Source organism: Talpa occidentalis, unplaced genomic scaffold (assembly GCF_014898055.3).
Source record: "Talpa occidentalis isolate TD23 unplaced genomic scaffold, MPIMG_talOcc4v2.1 talOcc4.3, whole genome shotgun sequence".
NCBI classification, from domain to species: domain Eukaryota; kingdom Metazoa; phylum Chordata; class Mammalia; order Eulipotyphla; family Talpidae; genus Talpa; species Talpa occidentalis.
This window is the reverse complement of record NW_023603184.1, coordinates 96,304,918-96,320,935: the sequence shown is the minus strand read 5'-3', so window position 1 is coordinate 96,320,935 and position 16,018 is coordinate 96,304,918. Positions and strand designations below refer to the sequence as shown.

The 16,018-nt window shown below is 35.5% G+C and overlaps 1 protein-coding gene and 1 long non-coding RNA gene across 2 annotated transcripts in view; both read left to right on the top strand.

Moving 5' to 3' along the window:
* Window positions 1-16,018, top strand: part of LOC119254770 (uncharacterized) — a 184,231-nt gene that overhangs the window by 146,223 nt on the left and 21,990 nt on the right. The gene's annotated exons all lie outside the window — the stretch shown is intronic.
* Window positions 8,313-8,766, top strand: LOC119254769 (ubiquitin-like protein FUBI). Its single transcript, XM_037521843.2, has one exon. It carries the CDS (start codon window positions 8,333-8,335, stop codon window positions 8,735-8,737), a length of 405 nt encoding a protein of 134 aa, XP_037377740.1. The 5' UTR covers window positions 8,313-8,332; the 3' UTR covers window positions 8,738-8,766.

Below are 16,018 nucleotides of genomic sequence, written 5' to 3'. Positions count from 1 at the left end.
AATAATAAGAAGAAGAAGAAGAAGAAGAAGAAGAAGAAGAAGAACCCATGGCCAGAAACTGCTGTGTAATTCTTATTTCCTGTCATGAACCTCTCTCCCACTATAATGTTGACTTCCTTGCTGTTTATCAGATTCATCTGTAAGGTTTTTGTGTTTGCTTTTCTACTCCAATGCTTATTTCCCTATATTCTCATAACTTGCTTTCCTCATACCTTCAGCTCAAAGTTATCTTTTCCTTGACCATCCTAGTAAAAAAGCATGCATACTCTTTTTATTTATCCTCATCAGATTCTGTTATAATTGCTTTGTTAATTTTATATACATTTATCTGTACATCCCTAATCCAAGAAGACTCTTGAGAAAAGGAGCTTCGTTTGCCTATATGTGTGTGTATGTATATGAATGTATATATGTATATGAATGTTATGTGCTGGAAAGATACTTAACATTTAAACAATCCTTAATACGTAAGTGTGGGATCAATGAATGGATGAATAATGGCCTTTGGGTCTCCCAATGATTTGCTAGGTTCTTTTAGAGAAATATTTTTCTCTAATCTACCCATAAACTCTTTTGTTTCTACTTATTTACCCTTTAATGTTTACTTTAGTCAAATATACACTAAATCAATTTGTTCTGTCCTGAGGATAATTCCATGCCCAACCTATAATACATAATCTTTGTGACATCTACTTTCTCTGATGCTCAGGAGCCTTTTATTGCCGTAATTTGGGCCTTTGGTTTTGGTTGAAGCTGATTGTGGTTACCTACAGCCTCATTGCCAGTTAACATAGGAATTACTATATAGATTTTATTGTTTGAAATAGTAGAAGTTTTTGAGTAAAGACATATTCAGGAAATCATGCTTGATGTATATTGGTATTTTATTTAGTTTCTCAGCATGATTGAACCAAATAAAAGCAATTTTACTTTTCTATTTTTTACATTAATAAGTTGTTTACATAACACTTGGTGAAATGGTATTGAAAAATAGAGGTAGATGTAAGTAAATATAAATAGTGAAGTGGATGAAAGTATATTTTTTCATAGATCTCATTTGGAAAGTTGAGGGATAGTGGAGAGAGCAGAAATTTCTGAAGCAGAAGAATTAAAAGGAAAGTTGAAGCAAACATTCGTTTTTATATTGATAAATGACTAAAATTATATAAATGGACTAAATAAATAAAATAAATGCAATCAATACATTGTATTGTAATACCAGTTCTAATACATCATACTTATTATAGGAGTGATTCAATATATTGAAATCTCTTTACTGTTAAGTTTTTCAGAGATTGACTTAAACCTAGATTAAGTGTGCCATAGACTTGGATGTTATTATTTTCAAGGATAACATGAGTGAAAAAGTAAACTTATAGAATAGTTATTGCAATTCATGAATATTGCTCTTGTGAGACATAATCTCAAAAATATTGCAAGGTGTTACAGGTAAAACAAAAATACTTTAAGTCAAAGTTAATCACTATTTTGAAAATTGAATTGGTTTACACATTAAATATTGTGTGTGTGTTTATGTGTGTGTTTGTGTGTGAAGTGCTCAAGTTTCAACAGGATAGCTAAGTCTATTCATTACCTAGCTAAAATATTTTTCCCCTAATAATGAAACACTGATTTTACTTAAGGTGGTTATGTTGTAGAGCAAAAACAAAACCAAAACAAATGTATTTACCTTAGTCTGCTGTTTTGTGTAAAGAGGAAAAGTTGGAAATCCCTAGGTGAGGCTTCTAGGACTCAGTTGACTAGTATTTTTTTTTTTAAGATTTATTTATTTATTTATACAAGCACTGGGTACAGTCAGAAACGCGGGAGGGTAAGAGAGAATCCACCAGAGCTAGAGCGGGGAGCAGGAGCAGAATAGATAGACTGATGAAATACACTGCTGAGGGGAGCAGCGGCCGGAAGGAGAGGTCTAGTGAGCCATGTGGGACCCTCGCCCGGTGGCCAGGGATCGAACCAGTGCTGCAGAGGCTGTAGGCAGCTTCGCAGCCCAGCGCTCAACCACTGCGCCACTGGGGAGGCCCTGACTAGTATTCTTTATTTGAACTCTTTGCCCTTTCCCTTCTTTCTGCCAGAAAAGTGGAGAAGATGGGGTGAACTCCAGTAGCCATCTTGGGGATTAAATTATTGGAGGTCCAGTAGCAGCCTCAGTTATTGGTTATTGTATCAGAGGGTTTTTGTTCCTATCCAGATTTCATTCATATAAATTGTCATACCTTGAATTTCTGAAGTTTCTGTTACTAGTAGCTGAATCCAATTCCAATATTATACAGATAGTCTTCAAGTAAAATTTGACGAGGTATCTGTTCTCTATAGTTTTCACAACCTTGCCTTTCCCCATATGTTAGGTGTATTATCAAGCCAGTTTCCCTCATGGAAAAAAAAATAGCTAGGAAGCTAGGAATTCTAGATATCATATCCATACACTATATTGCCAGAGCAAAGAAGAATTCTATTTGTTATTTAAATCAAATCTGGTCATCCCTGGTAGCACAGGGGTTAAAGTCAGTGCTATCAGGCTGTCACCAGCCACTGCAACATGAATTCGATCCCTGGCCGGGGAGCTAACCCACATGGCACAGCAGACCTCTCCTGTCTTGCAGCTCCCCTCAGTAGCATATTTCAGTAGATCCACCTGTTCTGCTCCCCACTCTGTCTCTTGGTGAATCCTCTCACCCTCCACACCTCTGACTACACCCCAATTCTTATATGCCTAAATAATTAAAAATAAATCTTTAAAAAAGTATATCAAATCTGTGAGTTTCTCTTATTTATCCTAACTGAACCAGTTTTTGGGCAAAAGGTATGGATTATTATATTTAGGCTAACCATCCCAATCCAATACCATCCCCCAAAGGATGAAATGTAATGTTAAATATCTGCAAAGTGGAGTTTTGGATATGTTTTTGTTAACATATTATTATTATTTTATAAAAACAATTCAAAATCATTTAGAAAAAATACAAAAAATGTAGAAAAGAATGTCATCATTTATAGCTCCAACAGCAACATAGTCATCACAAATTAATTGTATACTTTATATTGTTCATGAATTCTTTTTAGGGGTCAAAAGTAGTCAAAATTATTAGTCTTTTCATTTATAGTAACTTTCAGCATTTTGCAGTTTTGTTCTTTCATCTTTTGAATAATTTCATTTAGTTATTTTGTTTTCAGACGTTTGGTGATTGGAGGAGAATCTAAATTTCATTTCTAAATGATTAAATAATTATCCTATAGTGATTAACTCCCCTAGTTTCCTAATAAGTGATGGTATCCTTATTTGATTTAAATTTTCTGTAATAGGGTCTTCTTGCAAAGACCCTTTCTATTATCCATCTGTGAGTTCTGGATGCAATTCCATATTTCTTTGAGTATCCTCTTTTCATAGTTTTAATGTTTCTTTTTTATATAAAGATTCATTTATTTGTTTATGCATACAAGAACTGGGGTATAAGCCAGAGGTGTGGGTGGTTGAGAGGATTCACCAGAGAGAGTGGGGAGGGAACAGAACAGGTAGGTCTACTGCAATACACTGCTGAGGGGAGCAGTAGGCAAGGCAGAAGAGGTCTACTGTGCCATGTGGGTTGCTCGCTGGCCTGGCAGGCGGGGATTGAGCTCATGCTACAGTGGCTGGTGATAGCCTGATAGCACTGTTTTTAACCCCTGCACCACCAGGGAGGTCCAGTTTTAATGTTTCTTAACAGAAGCCCACTGGGGCCTTCCCTGGTGGTGCCGGTTCGTTTCCCAGCCGCTGGCAAGGGCCCCACCAAAAAAAAAAAAAAAAAAAAAACAACAACAAAAAAACTACACACACACAGAAGCCCACTGCTATCAATATTACTTTCCAAATTTTTTTTAGACATTCTAAATTTTTGGGGATGTTCTAGAGTCATTCTATAAAGTTAAAAATTATAAATGGGTCTTTTCATTAGAATTATCTATATATCTATAAATTACTTATGGGAAACGATGTTTTTGTAGATTCTGTTTTCACATTCAGAACAGTGGTTGGTCTTTACACATTTAGAACTTCTTTTATGTTGCTATCAGTTATAAACCTGCAGGAGACAGATCACACACCCAAAGGATGATTAAAGAGATAAAGGGACAATTTCCAAAGATATGGAAGTGAAGATGAGCAAGGATGGTGAAGTACCTTGATACTAGTAACAGTAGGAAACCATTATCACTTCTTCACTTGAAGGGGTAAGGAGGGGCAATATTTACCAAAATGCTGTGAAATCTATAACAGTAAAATAGGGTTACCTGACAGAAATTGCAACCTTTGGCATGGGGTTCAACCATCACCAACCCTCAGGCCTCTGAGAGAGAGAACTGACATAAGAAATACCTCAAGCACTCTCTCCAACTGTCCGCTCAAAACAACTCAAAATGATTACATACACATAAGATGTATGGGGCATACTATGGTGTATAAATGTATGAACTGCTGTTTACTCTATTGAGAGTGAAGATTGGTGAAATGGTGATGAATTTCGCTATAAATTGAATCTTCTTAAAACCAATCTTTACATTTTAATGACAACTACAAATTTCGACTATTCAATTAAAAATAATTTTTAAAAACTTAAAAAAAAATTATAACAGAAGTACAGAGAATTTCTGGGATTGCATTCATGTGCAATAAATTAGTGAACTAAAAATAAAAAGGTAAGATCCATCTCAGAACCTTTTTATTTTTAGTTTACTAATTTATTATAGTAACACAATAATGAATAATGATTCAAATTCAAGACAGAGAAGAATAAGTTCTACTTCAAACCAAACTGATGAATTTTAGAGTAAAGAATTAATGTGTAAAGCTATTGTTCAAAAGGTCAAAGGAAATTGAAAAATTGTCAAGATAATGTTCAAAAATTTATTAGAATAATGATGAATTTTCCCCTTACCAGTGCTTATCAAAATGAAAACAATATATTAATTTTAAAGTTTTACTTCAAATTAACATGGGTTGAATGAGTCAAATGATCTAATCAACATTTGCATGAATTTCACTCTATAAATTCTTGAAAAAAGCTATAGGCATCTTGATTCTCTTAAGATTTATTTAGTACACCAATTTTGCTGCTTTTTTCTGACTTAAAATGACTTTCCTATCACCATGTATTTCACACGGTATTCATTATTTTTGTGCTTTTATTTGAACACTAACCATAGAATGAATATTACAATTCATACAAACTATAATAGCCACCCTAATTTATCTTTTTATTTTCTTATTTTAAGTAAAATTTTATGGTTAGATAATAAAATATTGCATACATGGAATATTTGCATTTTCATAGAGAATAGCCCTGAAACTAAGATCATATCTATTTTCTTGGTAGCAGAACTTATCATCTAATTCAGTTCTGATAGATAACGTTATTTCTCCATACACACTCAGTGATTCTTTAACCGTAATTCTAGCAGGAGTGACTGTGGGTCTATTTGCTAAAATCAAGAAAAATGTCAAAATGATTTATCAATTAAGGTAATATTCATGATGACTAAATTCTGTTTGACAATCCAGTCAGTTTGTGTATACAGACAAGCTCAATTACAAAACCTTAATATTTATTTCATATTTTATATCCTATTACCCTAGTGAATTTTTCAGTTTTCAAGTAGTTTCAAATTGCCACATTTCAAGTTACATCCCAATACATATTTTTGGTACAGCACCAGTCTATAATGTATAGCAGGAGACTATGGTCCAGAAATCTAGATGTGAATCCAAACCACTCAGTTTCCACTTTATTTTTTTCAACTACACAAAGGTATGCTCTAAATGGCCTTCTTATGAGTTTCATTTCTTTGCCAAAATGAAGAGAGCAAAATAATCCCATGGATAATGAGACCATTAAACTATTAAAATAAAATTTGTATCTTGAAGGGAGTCACCCTCCATTCATTGTTCATTTGTTCCATGGTTCAATGAATAATCTAAATAGTACTGCAAAATTAAATTTTTATTTAGTGCTGATGAAATATTTATTTATTAAAAATGTAGTCATCTGCAATCAAATTTTTACTTCAGTCTCTATATTTGGAATCTGCTGATAGTTACTGGAAGCTGTTGGGGATTGGAACACTCAGCACTATTGTATTGTGATCAATAATTAAATTTAGTGCTGACATGCATCTAGTTTATGCAGCAGTCTCTGACAATCCCATCTTGCAAAATTAATCCTTTCCAATTTATTTAATAGAGGACATGAACAATAAAATAATTCAGATGAGTACCAATGCAGGATTATTTCTGGTCAATATTACTTTATTATAAATTGGGTCCACATACTCATTAGTAAATTAACTGTCAAATCTGAAAACAGCCTTTTTTGTGTTTAAAGGTAATTATTGGTACTGAAGACAAGAAGGTACTTAACCTTGCTGTACAGTTGTCCTTACCACAGTGTTTTTTATTCTAGGCTATAACTAACCCATCAAAGCTGCAGAGAGAAAATAATTAGTGATATTAAATGGATGGAATTTTAACTATTACAAAGCCAAACTGTATAGATATAGATAACTCTGTAATCATAGGTTATTGTAATTATTTGAAGTGTGAGTTTATTTTGGACATATTTTACTTTTACCACAAGAAAAATCTACTGGAAAGAACAGAAACATTGATGCAAAAAGAATTCTATAGAAGAAACATAGGTTAGAAGTGGCTGATTTTTTTCATGAAAATCTTATCAAAAATTGCTTCTGATTTTCCAGGAGATTGGATAACTTGTAGTTTCTTTAAAATTGTCTTTTGAAAAATAAAGTATCTTTCATGTGATATAATGTTTTCTCACACTTTTATGTTTTTTACCATATTAATTAACCAGTTTAGTCACTGCTTGAACTCATTAATTTATTTTTTAAGAAGTAACTTACACAAAATCATTACTTGTGTTTTTTCTTGCCTTTATTACTTTCATATACATTTAGAAAAGTTTGAATAGATGCCATCCTATTATATCAATGCAGGCAAGTAGAATTAGTATAATTATCTTTTAAATATTATTCTTCAAAAAAAGGGAAAAGGCAAAGCATATTGAACTTATATATATCCTATTGTATTATACATGTTTCTATATCAGACAAGTAGGAGGCATTATTTTTCATTTGTTTGTACCAAATACAAATTTGATGGAGAAGTGCTGAGTCTTATTGTATTGATCGCTGCTACACCTATCAAAGAATTGAAACAGAGTGAAGAGACAGTGGCATATATTCATTCTATTGATGTTGTATGCTATCAATAATCTGCGCCTCAAAAAGTCCTCAAATCACATTTGTTAACTGTTTCATCTGTTTATTAAATTGTTCAGAATTCACAAAGAACACCAGTAGCCTTTTTGTATCTTGATATAAACCTATATTTTAATCACTGAACTGTATTCAGACTAGAGAGACCATGAACAAATGATAAATAATAAAAATTCACCTTGTTAAATAATACACAGCTGACAGAAAAAAAAATGGCTGTAGTTTATTCAGCTTATCCAGTCATTCTCAGAAATAAGATAAAAATATAGATAACCTCTAAAGAAATACCTTGCAGTTATCAACGTTATTTTCATGACCAGATGTTGTCTTAAAATACTGTTTTTTATATTATGACTAAATGTAGTGGCTACATAATTGAGGCCTTTGAGAAATACCATTGTGGTCTGTGTAAAACATTGCCAAATGATCAAGGGCTTGGGAATGTTTTGCTTACTTTACCCTTGTAGAATTTATAATGCACACTTTAGTTCCCTTATTTCCCCTAGTTCAGACTCTCATCACATTTTGGAATGGTTACTGAAAAGATTTAGAACAATCTGCCCACCACACTTTAAGACATCGATACAGTCTGTGGCTCCTTGGAATACTATGTGTTCTTTATCTTCTCTTTGGTTCTCTGTATTGACTGTACACTAATTTACACTAAATAAAACTCCCTGATTCTGTTTTGGGTTTCCACTAACACTTTCTCAGCTCATTTTTGTGTGTGTGTGTGTGTGGTAAGAGAAAAAAGTCATCTGTTGACCATACTTAAAATGATTTTCACTGTCTTTTTATGAGGTTTTTTTCCTTTACCATCAGTATCATTAACATTGTGATATTTTTAACTAGTTCTTTGTGGATGACAACGTTGTGTGGTTCTCAAATTCAGTGAAACAGTCTCTGACCTCTAAGAATTTACCTCTTAAAAAAATCAATGTAAGTGACGTAGCACGCAGGAGTCAGCTAAGAAGTGCCCGCCCTTGCTCCTTCCTCTTTCCCGACTCCATCTTCGCAGCAGCAGTAGCTGTGACCACGCTCAGTCGCCGACATGCAGCTCTTTGTCCGCGCCCAGGAGCTCCACACCCTCGAGGTGACCAGCCAGGAGACGGTCGCCCAGATCAAGGCTCAGGTAGCCTCGCTGGAGGGCATCGCCCTGGAAGACCAAGTCGTGCTTCTGGCAGGCACTCCCCTTGAGGATGAGGCAACCCTAGGCCAGTGCGGGGTAGAGGCCTTGACCACTCTGGAAGTAGCCGGCCGCATGCTAGGAGGTAAAGTCCATGCTTCTCTGGCCTGTGCTGGGAAAGTGAGAGGTCAGACTCCCAAAGTAGCCAAACAGGAGAAGAAGAAGACTGGGCAGGCCCTGCGGCGGATGCAATACAATCGGCGCTTTGTCAATGTCGTGCCCACCTTTGGCAAGAAGAAGGGCCCCATGCCAACTCTTAAGTTTTTGTAACTTTGGCTTCTCTAATAAAGCCATTCCATCCAGTCAAAAAAAAAAAAAAATCAGTGTACATAAAGACTTACACTATTGGAATTCACTGAGGAGAAGGTGCAAGGGAAAATCGTATAATATGGACTTTTTAACTATAAAGCGTGCTCTTCTATTTAGCCAGGAGCTATTTCACTGCACTTGGTCATGGACAATTGTGTACAAGGCCATGGCTCTGTCCAACCTGAAGTTGCAGAATCATCTGGTCATATGGGAGAAGGGGAGGAGATTTGCCTGCTAGGTAGTGTTGACCCTCTATTTCATGAGCCAGGTTTTCACTTACAACATTCAGGGATGATAAGAATCAGCTTGCATATGAGAAAATTAGGAGGTGGAGCACTTTTACGGGGACATTTGTTAATATTGTAAGGCTAAAATTATATCCGGGAAAAGGGTATAATGAAGTTTTGTAAAATTTAGTTTTTATTTGTAAAGCCTTGCAACTAGAATATGGATGCTGAGCCTAGTGTCAAATGATCACTTCATAACCAGATCATGTCATCCCCCAGTTTGAAATTCTCCCATAACTCCGTATTTCACGTAGCCTAAAAGACAAAGTCCATATAAGCCTGTTCTCACATTGACCCTTTCTATCATTATTATTTCCTCAATGGTCCTCCTGTCAGTCACCCGGCCCAGGCTGCATTTGCTGTGTCACTCTCCCAGAATTACACCAGGTTTACTCCCATCTCAGAGCCTTGCACAGACTGAGAGAAACATTGCCCAAGTCCTTGCTTTGATGAACTATACTCTGCTCTGTTATTTCCCCATAGCATATCTTTTAAACAATGTAAGCTATATATATTTTTATATGCAATATAATTAATGTAATTGCATGCTTATATTAAATGCACACCCTATGATATCTTGGATCTCTCAGTGGTGAGTTGGTAGATACATAAATAGCCAGACCTCTGGTTGGGGGAGGCCTGATTTGTAACATAAGCCAGCTTCCATGGTGTAAATGTTCCTGTTTCAAGCTACCAAGTTTTAATGACCAGTTTGCAAAATTATTCAAAGTATAAAAATTAGCTCCTACAAACTATATAGTATACGTTAGCTTCAGTATACTACTGGGCATTTGTCTGTTTTGTTTTTGAGTGTATCCATAGTACAAAGAATGGTACTCACTGCTTAATATTTGATAATGATTGAATGATTGAGTGGATCTAGTAAATGATCTAAAAGTGGTCAGTCCAAAGCATAAATCTCACAATGGTAGTTCTCTACTTAAAATCCTTTCAAATATAAGAAGATGATATTCTTAGCAGATTGTAGAGAGCCTATCAAGATTCAGGCACTGTTGGATTCTGTGGTCTCTCTCAGCACCATTTTTGCATTACATTTTATGATATTACTAAAGAGAAAACTAGCATCATTCCTTGTCCAACCCACCTAGTTCCATTCCTTTGCAACTTGGCAAGTGCTTCTTCCAAAGCCTGAAAGACCTCTTTCGTAACATGTGCCTGATAAACAACTAAAATTCTTACAAAATTTACATAACTTAGGACAAAGTCAGTTACTCCCTCATTACTGCATTTGCTCTTTATACCTCCTTCTTCCTACAATTCTCATCATTCCTATATCACCTATACACTGATTTTTTGTTTTGGACACAGTTTTAGTTTTCATTTTTTCCTTCAAAAATATTTAAATTCTAAAAGTAATATATATGGTCCTTTTAAAAATTATAAAAAAAAGATAAATGTAAATAATAAAAGCTGAAGTTTCCTTTAATTCCTGTTTATATTTTCATCCTGGTATCTGGATTATATCTCCAACATGCAAGAAATCATGTTCCATTGTAACTCTTTAAATATGCGTGTGTATGTAATACATATATGTTACTAGACCATGAGCATTTTGAAAAGAGGTTTTGTCTTTCCTGTTTTCCCAGCCCTGAACACAATCCCTGGCACATGGAAAGTCAAATTAAATGCTTGGTAATAAGGCTAGAGCAGCCATGCTTGTTAAGACCCATGCCACAGAGGAGATTCTGACTGTTGATGTGTGGAAGTTATTTGGGAACTACTGTGGTATGACTTACAGTGGCCTGTCTTCATTTTAACCAGACCATAAAAGATACAGATATAATATAATAATACATACTTTTAACTGTCTTCTGGGCTCTCATAAGAGGGTATCTTGCTCAGGTATAGGTTTTAAGGTTGCTGATAAAGTGGGTAAAGAAACTGGATGTGAAGTCTACAATGCATTGAAAGTATGTGATATTTTACTTGATAAAATATTTATGGAATGAGCCTCCCTGGTGGCGCAAGGGGTTAAATCTCAGCACTATGAAGCTATTTGCAACCACTGCAAATGAGTTCGATCCCCGGCCAGGGAACTAACCAACATGGCACAGCAGACCTCTCTTGTCTTGTCTACTGCTCCCCTCAACAATGTATTTCAGTAGATCCACCTGTTCTGTTCCCCACTCTGTCTCTGATGAATCCTCTCAGCTCCGCCCCCCCCCCACGTCTGGCCTATACCTCAGCTCTTGTATGCATAAATTAAAAAAGAATCCAAATAATTAAAAGTTTATGGAAGATTGCTAGATAAAGGTACCTCATTATACAGAAACTGTGTATCACAATTACTGGATGCATGATATATAAATAAATGCTGAAATATACGTAATTTAAAGATCTAATATGCAGGATTTAATGTATGTGAAGAAGAACGGGATTTAGACTTGGAACAGAATAACTGGGTTGGAATCAGAGTTGTAGTCATAGGAGCTTAGACCAGTCTTTTATTTATTTCTCTGAGTTAAAATTCTTAGCACTGGAAAGGCAATAATAAAGTGTTACTGCAAGTATTATTCCCTTTAAGTTTTTTTAACAGTCATAAATTACAAATAAGTATTGCCTTAAATATTTTATAAACTCATTTAATCCTGTTACCAAAACTTTGAGGACTGTACAGGTACCATAAGAGACACTTTACAGATGAGGAAACTGAAACACAGTGTAACTTACCCAGCTCCACACTGAGCATAAGCCATGGAGCAGCTGACTAGCTCATTTCTGGACCACCCGGAGATAATATTTTTGAAAACATTTTATAAAATATAAAAAAGCTTTATAGGGGCCTGCTCTGGTGGCACAGGTGGTTGAGCGCAGCGCTGTAAAGCTGTCCGCAACCTCTGGCAGTGTGGGTTCGATCCTGGCCAGCTGGCAAGAATCCCACATGGCACAGCAGACCTCTCCTGTCTCGCCTGCTGCTCCCTTCAGTAGTGTATTTCAGTCAGTCTGCCTGTTCTTTCCCCACTCTGTCTCTGGTGAATCCTCTCACCCTCCCCCACATCTGTCCTGTACCCCATTCTTGTATGCATGGATAAATAAATCTTTAAAAAAATAACAAAAGCTTTATAAATGAAAAGTGTAATTATTACAAATTAATTGTTTAATGCCCATGTTTAGTTTCTTAAGTTGCCTTTTTTCCCCTGCTAATAAGCTGTAGGGCCAAACATGAAAATAACCCTAGCTACTGTGATTTAATATTTTGTGACAACATTGTTGTTATTACAAATAATAAAATGTTATGTGAAAAGCAGAATTTATTTTTGCCCAGAAGTAAAGGGCAGAGGGTAAGTAGGGGTCAGTGTGGAGAAAAGTCCAAGCTGATTCATAAACCTTTAATAATATTAGGCTCTCAAGCTCTTGGACCAAGCCTGGGTTTGGGAATTATTTGATAGTTACTAGAGCTGCTCACTCCAAATTCTATTTGTATGTAAACTAAAATCAACAGTCACACTGCAAATTTGGCCTGTGTCACACTTATTGTCTCTGCTTTCCTGACCATCTTATATTTTGAATTTAAAGGTCTTGGAGAATTAAAGAAGTTTTGCTGATATTTGTGACCTGCAAATAGTCTTATTCAATGATTTAATATATTCTGATGAGAGGACCTTATCCAATAGATAGCAATCAGGCAAGCTAATAGATATGCATTTCAGAAAGTTCTTGTGAGAATGTCCAAGTAAATAGTAAGAGTAGTTCAATATGGACAAATGCAAGGTAAAGCATTGAGAATAAAACAATCAAAATTTAGATTTATAAGATTCTGGGATAATAATGTTGTCCAAGAGTTTTTAAGGTTCTGTTAAAAATTAAATTTACTGTGGTTAAAAACTCCAGTAGAACATTGGCTATAATATAGGATGGCATTGGGAAAAAATCCAGTTGTATATGAACCCGGCACTTATCATCTAATGTTCCATTTGAAACAGTTGACCCTATACCTCAAATCTGAAGAGTCACAGGGAAGAGTAGCAGAGATCCTAAAGGAAGTGAGTGAGTTGCTAAGGCTCTGTTTTTGGAAACCACTTAGAGCAGATTATTGTTCGTTAACCATTGGAAACACAGAGGCTAAGATATGCCTGGAATCTACAAACCATTTAAGGATAAGGGAAGCACACCACCCCTTGAAGCATCATAGAAACAAATTTGAAAAAGGTAAAAGGAAGTATAAACACATAGGTTGGGAGGAAATTTAAAACATTTGTTTTCTTGGTACTAAACATTCAAATAAATTCAAAATAGATTTAAATGAGAAGCTTAAATTGGGTTGCCACATGAAAATAAAAAAATAGAGAAGATATATTTTTAAATTTTGAAGAAAGCAGAGATAGCCTTCAACATGATGTTGCTCAGTTTCTCTAGAAAAAACCAACAAACCTTGGTTTAGCTCAGTGAGTACAGACTGGAGTGCCTTCATTTTATCAAGTTGTAAAATTATTTTTATCCTGCTATTTTGGAGCAAATGGCCTTTTATTAGAGACCTCAGAATTATTCTGCATCATAATTGGTTTGAACTAGATTTTAATGTTAGTAAGTGTGGATGGGACCAGTGGACTATGGTAGAGGACTGTGGGAGCCCAATGGGGGGTTTATTATAGTAGCATATATCTAAAGGGTGTGATCCTATACCTCAGAATCATATACAGTGTTGTAAACCAAAATCATCTCAATAAAAATATATATAAAGAAACTTAAAAAATTTAAAAAGAAAAATAGACCATGATTTTGAAAACAAAAATCTTGAAAGCTGATACTCTGCAATATTAGAAATGTTCCTAAAATTTGAGGTGAGGCAAATTTGATGACCAGAAGTTAAAGTAGATAGTATTTGATTGAGAAAAATAATTTATTAAAATAATTTATTAAAGAGCGAATACAATGGCTTTGATGTCATATTTTTTGATGTCATTTTTTAATTTACTTTGATATATGACGTACTAATTTTAGGTATACATTGCAATGATACATGCATTGCTGAATGATTATCACAATAAGTTTAGTTAACATCTACCACCTCACATAGTTATAAATTTTTGAAATATACTCACTTAGTAACTTTTAAATATACAGTATAGTAGTCTTAACTCTAAGACATTTTAATTTGCCATGTAATTCTTGCATGTTTGAATTTGAATGAGTTACTTAACATTTTTGAGGCTCTGTTTTCTGATCCATGAAATAAAGAGATTATTATGACACCATTTATATAAACTGCATGTCCCAGCATCTAGTGCAGAGTAAACGCTCAATAAGAATTGGTGAAAAAGGGCCTCCCCTGGTGGTGAAGGCACTTGAGTGTAGCTCTGTGAAGCTGTCCGCAGCCTCTGCAGCGGCGGTTTGATCCCGGCCCACCGTCGAGGGTCCCACATGGCGCAGCAGACCTCTCCTGTCTCACCCGCTGCTCCCCTCAGCAGTGTATTTCATCAGTCTGCCTGTTCTGTTCCCCGCTCTGTCTCTGGTAAATCCTCTCACCCTCCCGCGCATCTGGCCTGTACCCTGGTTCTTGTATAAAATAAAATAAATAAATAAATCTTTAAAAAAAAGAATTGTTGAAAATTATATTAATTATAGTAAGCATAAAGTAACATATTAATGATACTAAGCCAAAAAATCAAACAGGTGGACATCTGAGAAAAGGATGATGAAGAGTACTCATGAGTATATTCAGAGACAGGATCTTAGAAGTGGTCTGAACTGTGAATATCATTAGTAACTTTTTTCTCTTTCCATAGGCATTACAATTTACTCAGTGTCAGTGGTGAAACAGGGCCTCTGTTGGAGAATTAGGTTTTCTGAAGTATCCTGTGAACACAACCTACAGCTTCATTTCAGACAGAAATACAACTTTAGGAAGCAGATTTGATGTGCTCATAAATAGTCATTTTCTGGCCATGCATCAGGGTCCAGGTGCTTTGTACACAGCATTTTTGCTTTGTTTTTTTGTAGTCTTTGCAATGAGCTATTATGTGGGCACAGTTATTATTTTCCCCCATTTTACAGATGAAGGAATAGAAACAGAAACAGTGGTTTAGTGATTTGTGCAGGTCTTACATTTAATAAATGGTAGAGCGTTATTGTTGAAGATTTTGAGCCTAAATCCTAAATCTAATTGACTCAGTATATCATGCTCTTAATCTATGTTCTAAACTGCTAGAAAGGAAAAACATAATGTTGGAAAAATCTTATTTCATGATGACTATCTATATTGCCAGCACTTAGAGGCAGGTCAAAGTAGATGATGTAGACATTTTCTTCCAGACTGGATGCTTCGTTTCCATTTTATTATAGTGCAATGAAAATCTCTAAGTAGGACCTAGTACATTATTGCCATCTGCCTCTTTCCTGGCTCTATAAAGTACAGATAATTATACTTTGCAAGATGTTTAGAAACTTAATTAATATTATTGGTTAGCAATCTTTAGATTAATGACCCAATTTCGTTCATAATAAACACATCTGGACCTGTCTCACTGAGCTCACATGATTCTTAAAAAAGGGATCTTGGGCCTCCCTGGTGGCTCAGCGGTTGAGCGCTGGGTTGTGAAGCTGCCCGCAGCCTCTGCGACGCCGGTTCGATCCCCGGCTGCTCCCGGCCACCGGAGGAGGGTCCCACATGGCGCGCAGACCTCTCCTGCCACCCGCTGCTCCCCTCAGCAGTGTACTTCGGTCCTTCTGCCTGCTCTGCTCCCCGCTCTGGCTCTGGTGAATTCTCTCACCCTCCCGCGCTTCTGACTGTACCCAGTGCTTGTATAAACAAAACAAACAAATAAATAAATAAAACATGCCTCTATCAAAAAAAAAAAAAAGGGATCTTATTCATAATAATCTCAATTTCTTTTTATTTACCATAATTAAATATTTGTTTTCACGCCAATTATATATAAACTTCTATGCTAGATACTGGCAGCTCTAACACATAATTCCTGTCTTCAAAGACATT

Coding starts and splice junctions, on each gene's coding strand:
- LOC119254769 (XM_037521843.2), top strand. CDS start 8,333: ATGCAGCTCTTTGTCCGCGCCCAGGAGCTCCACACCCTCGAGGTGACC.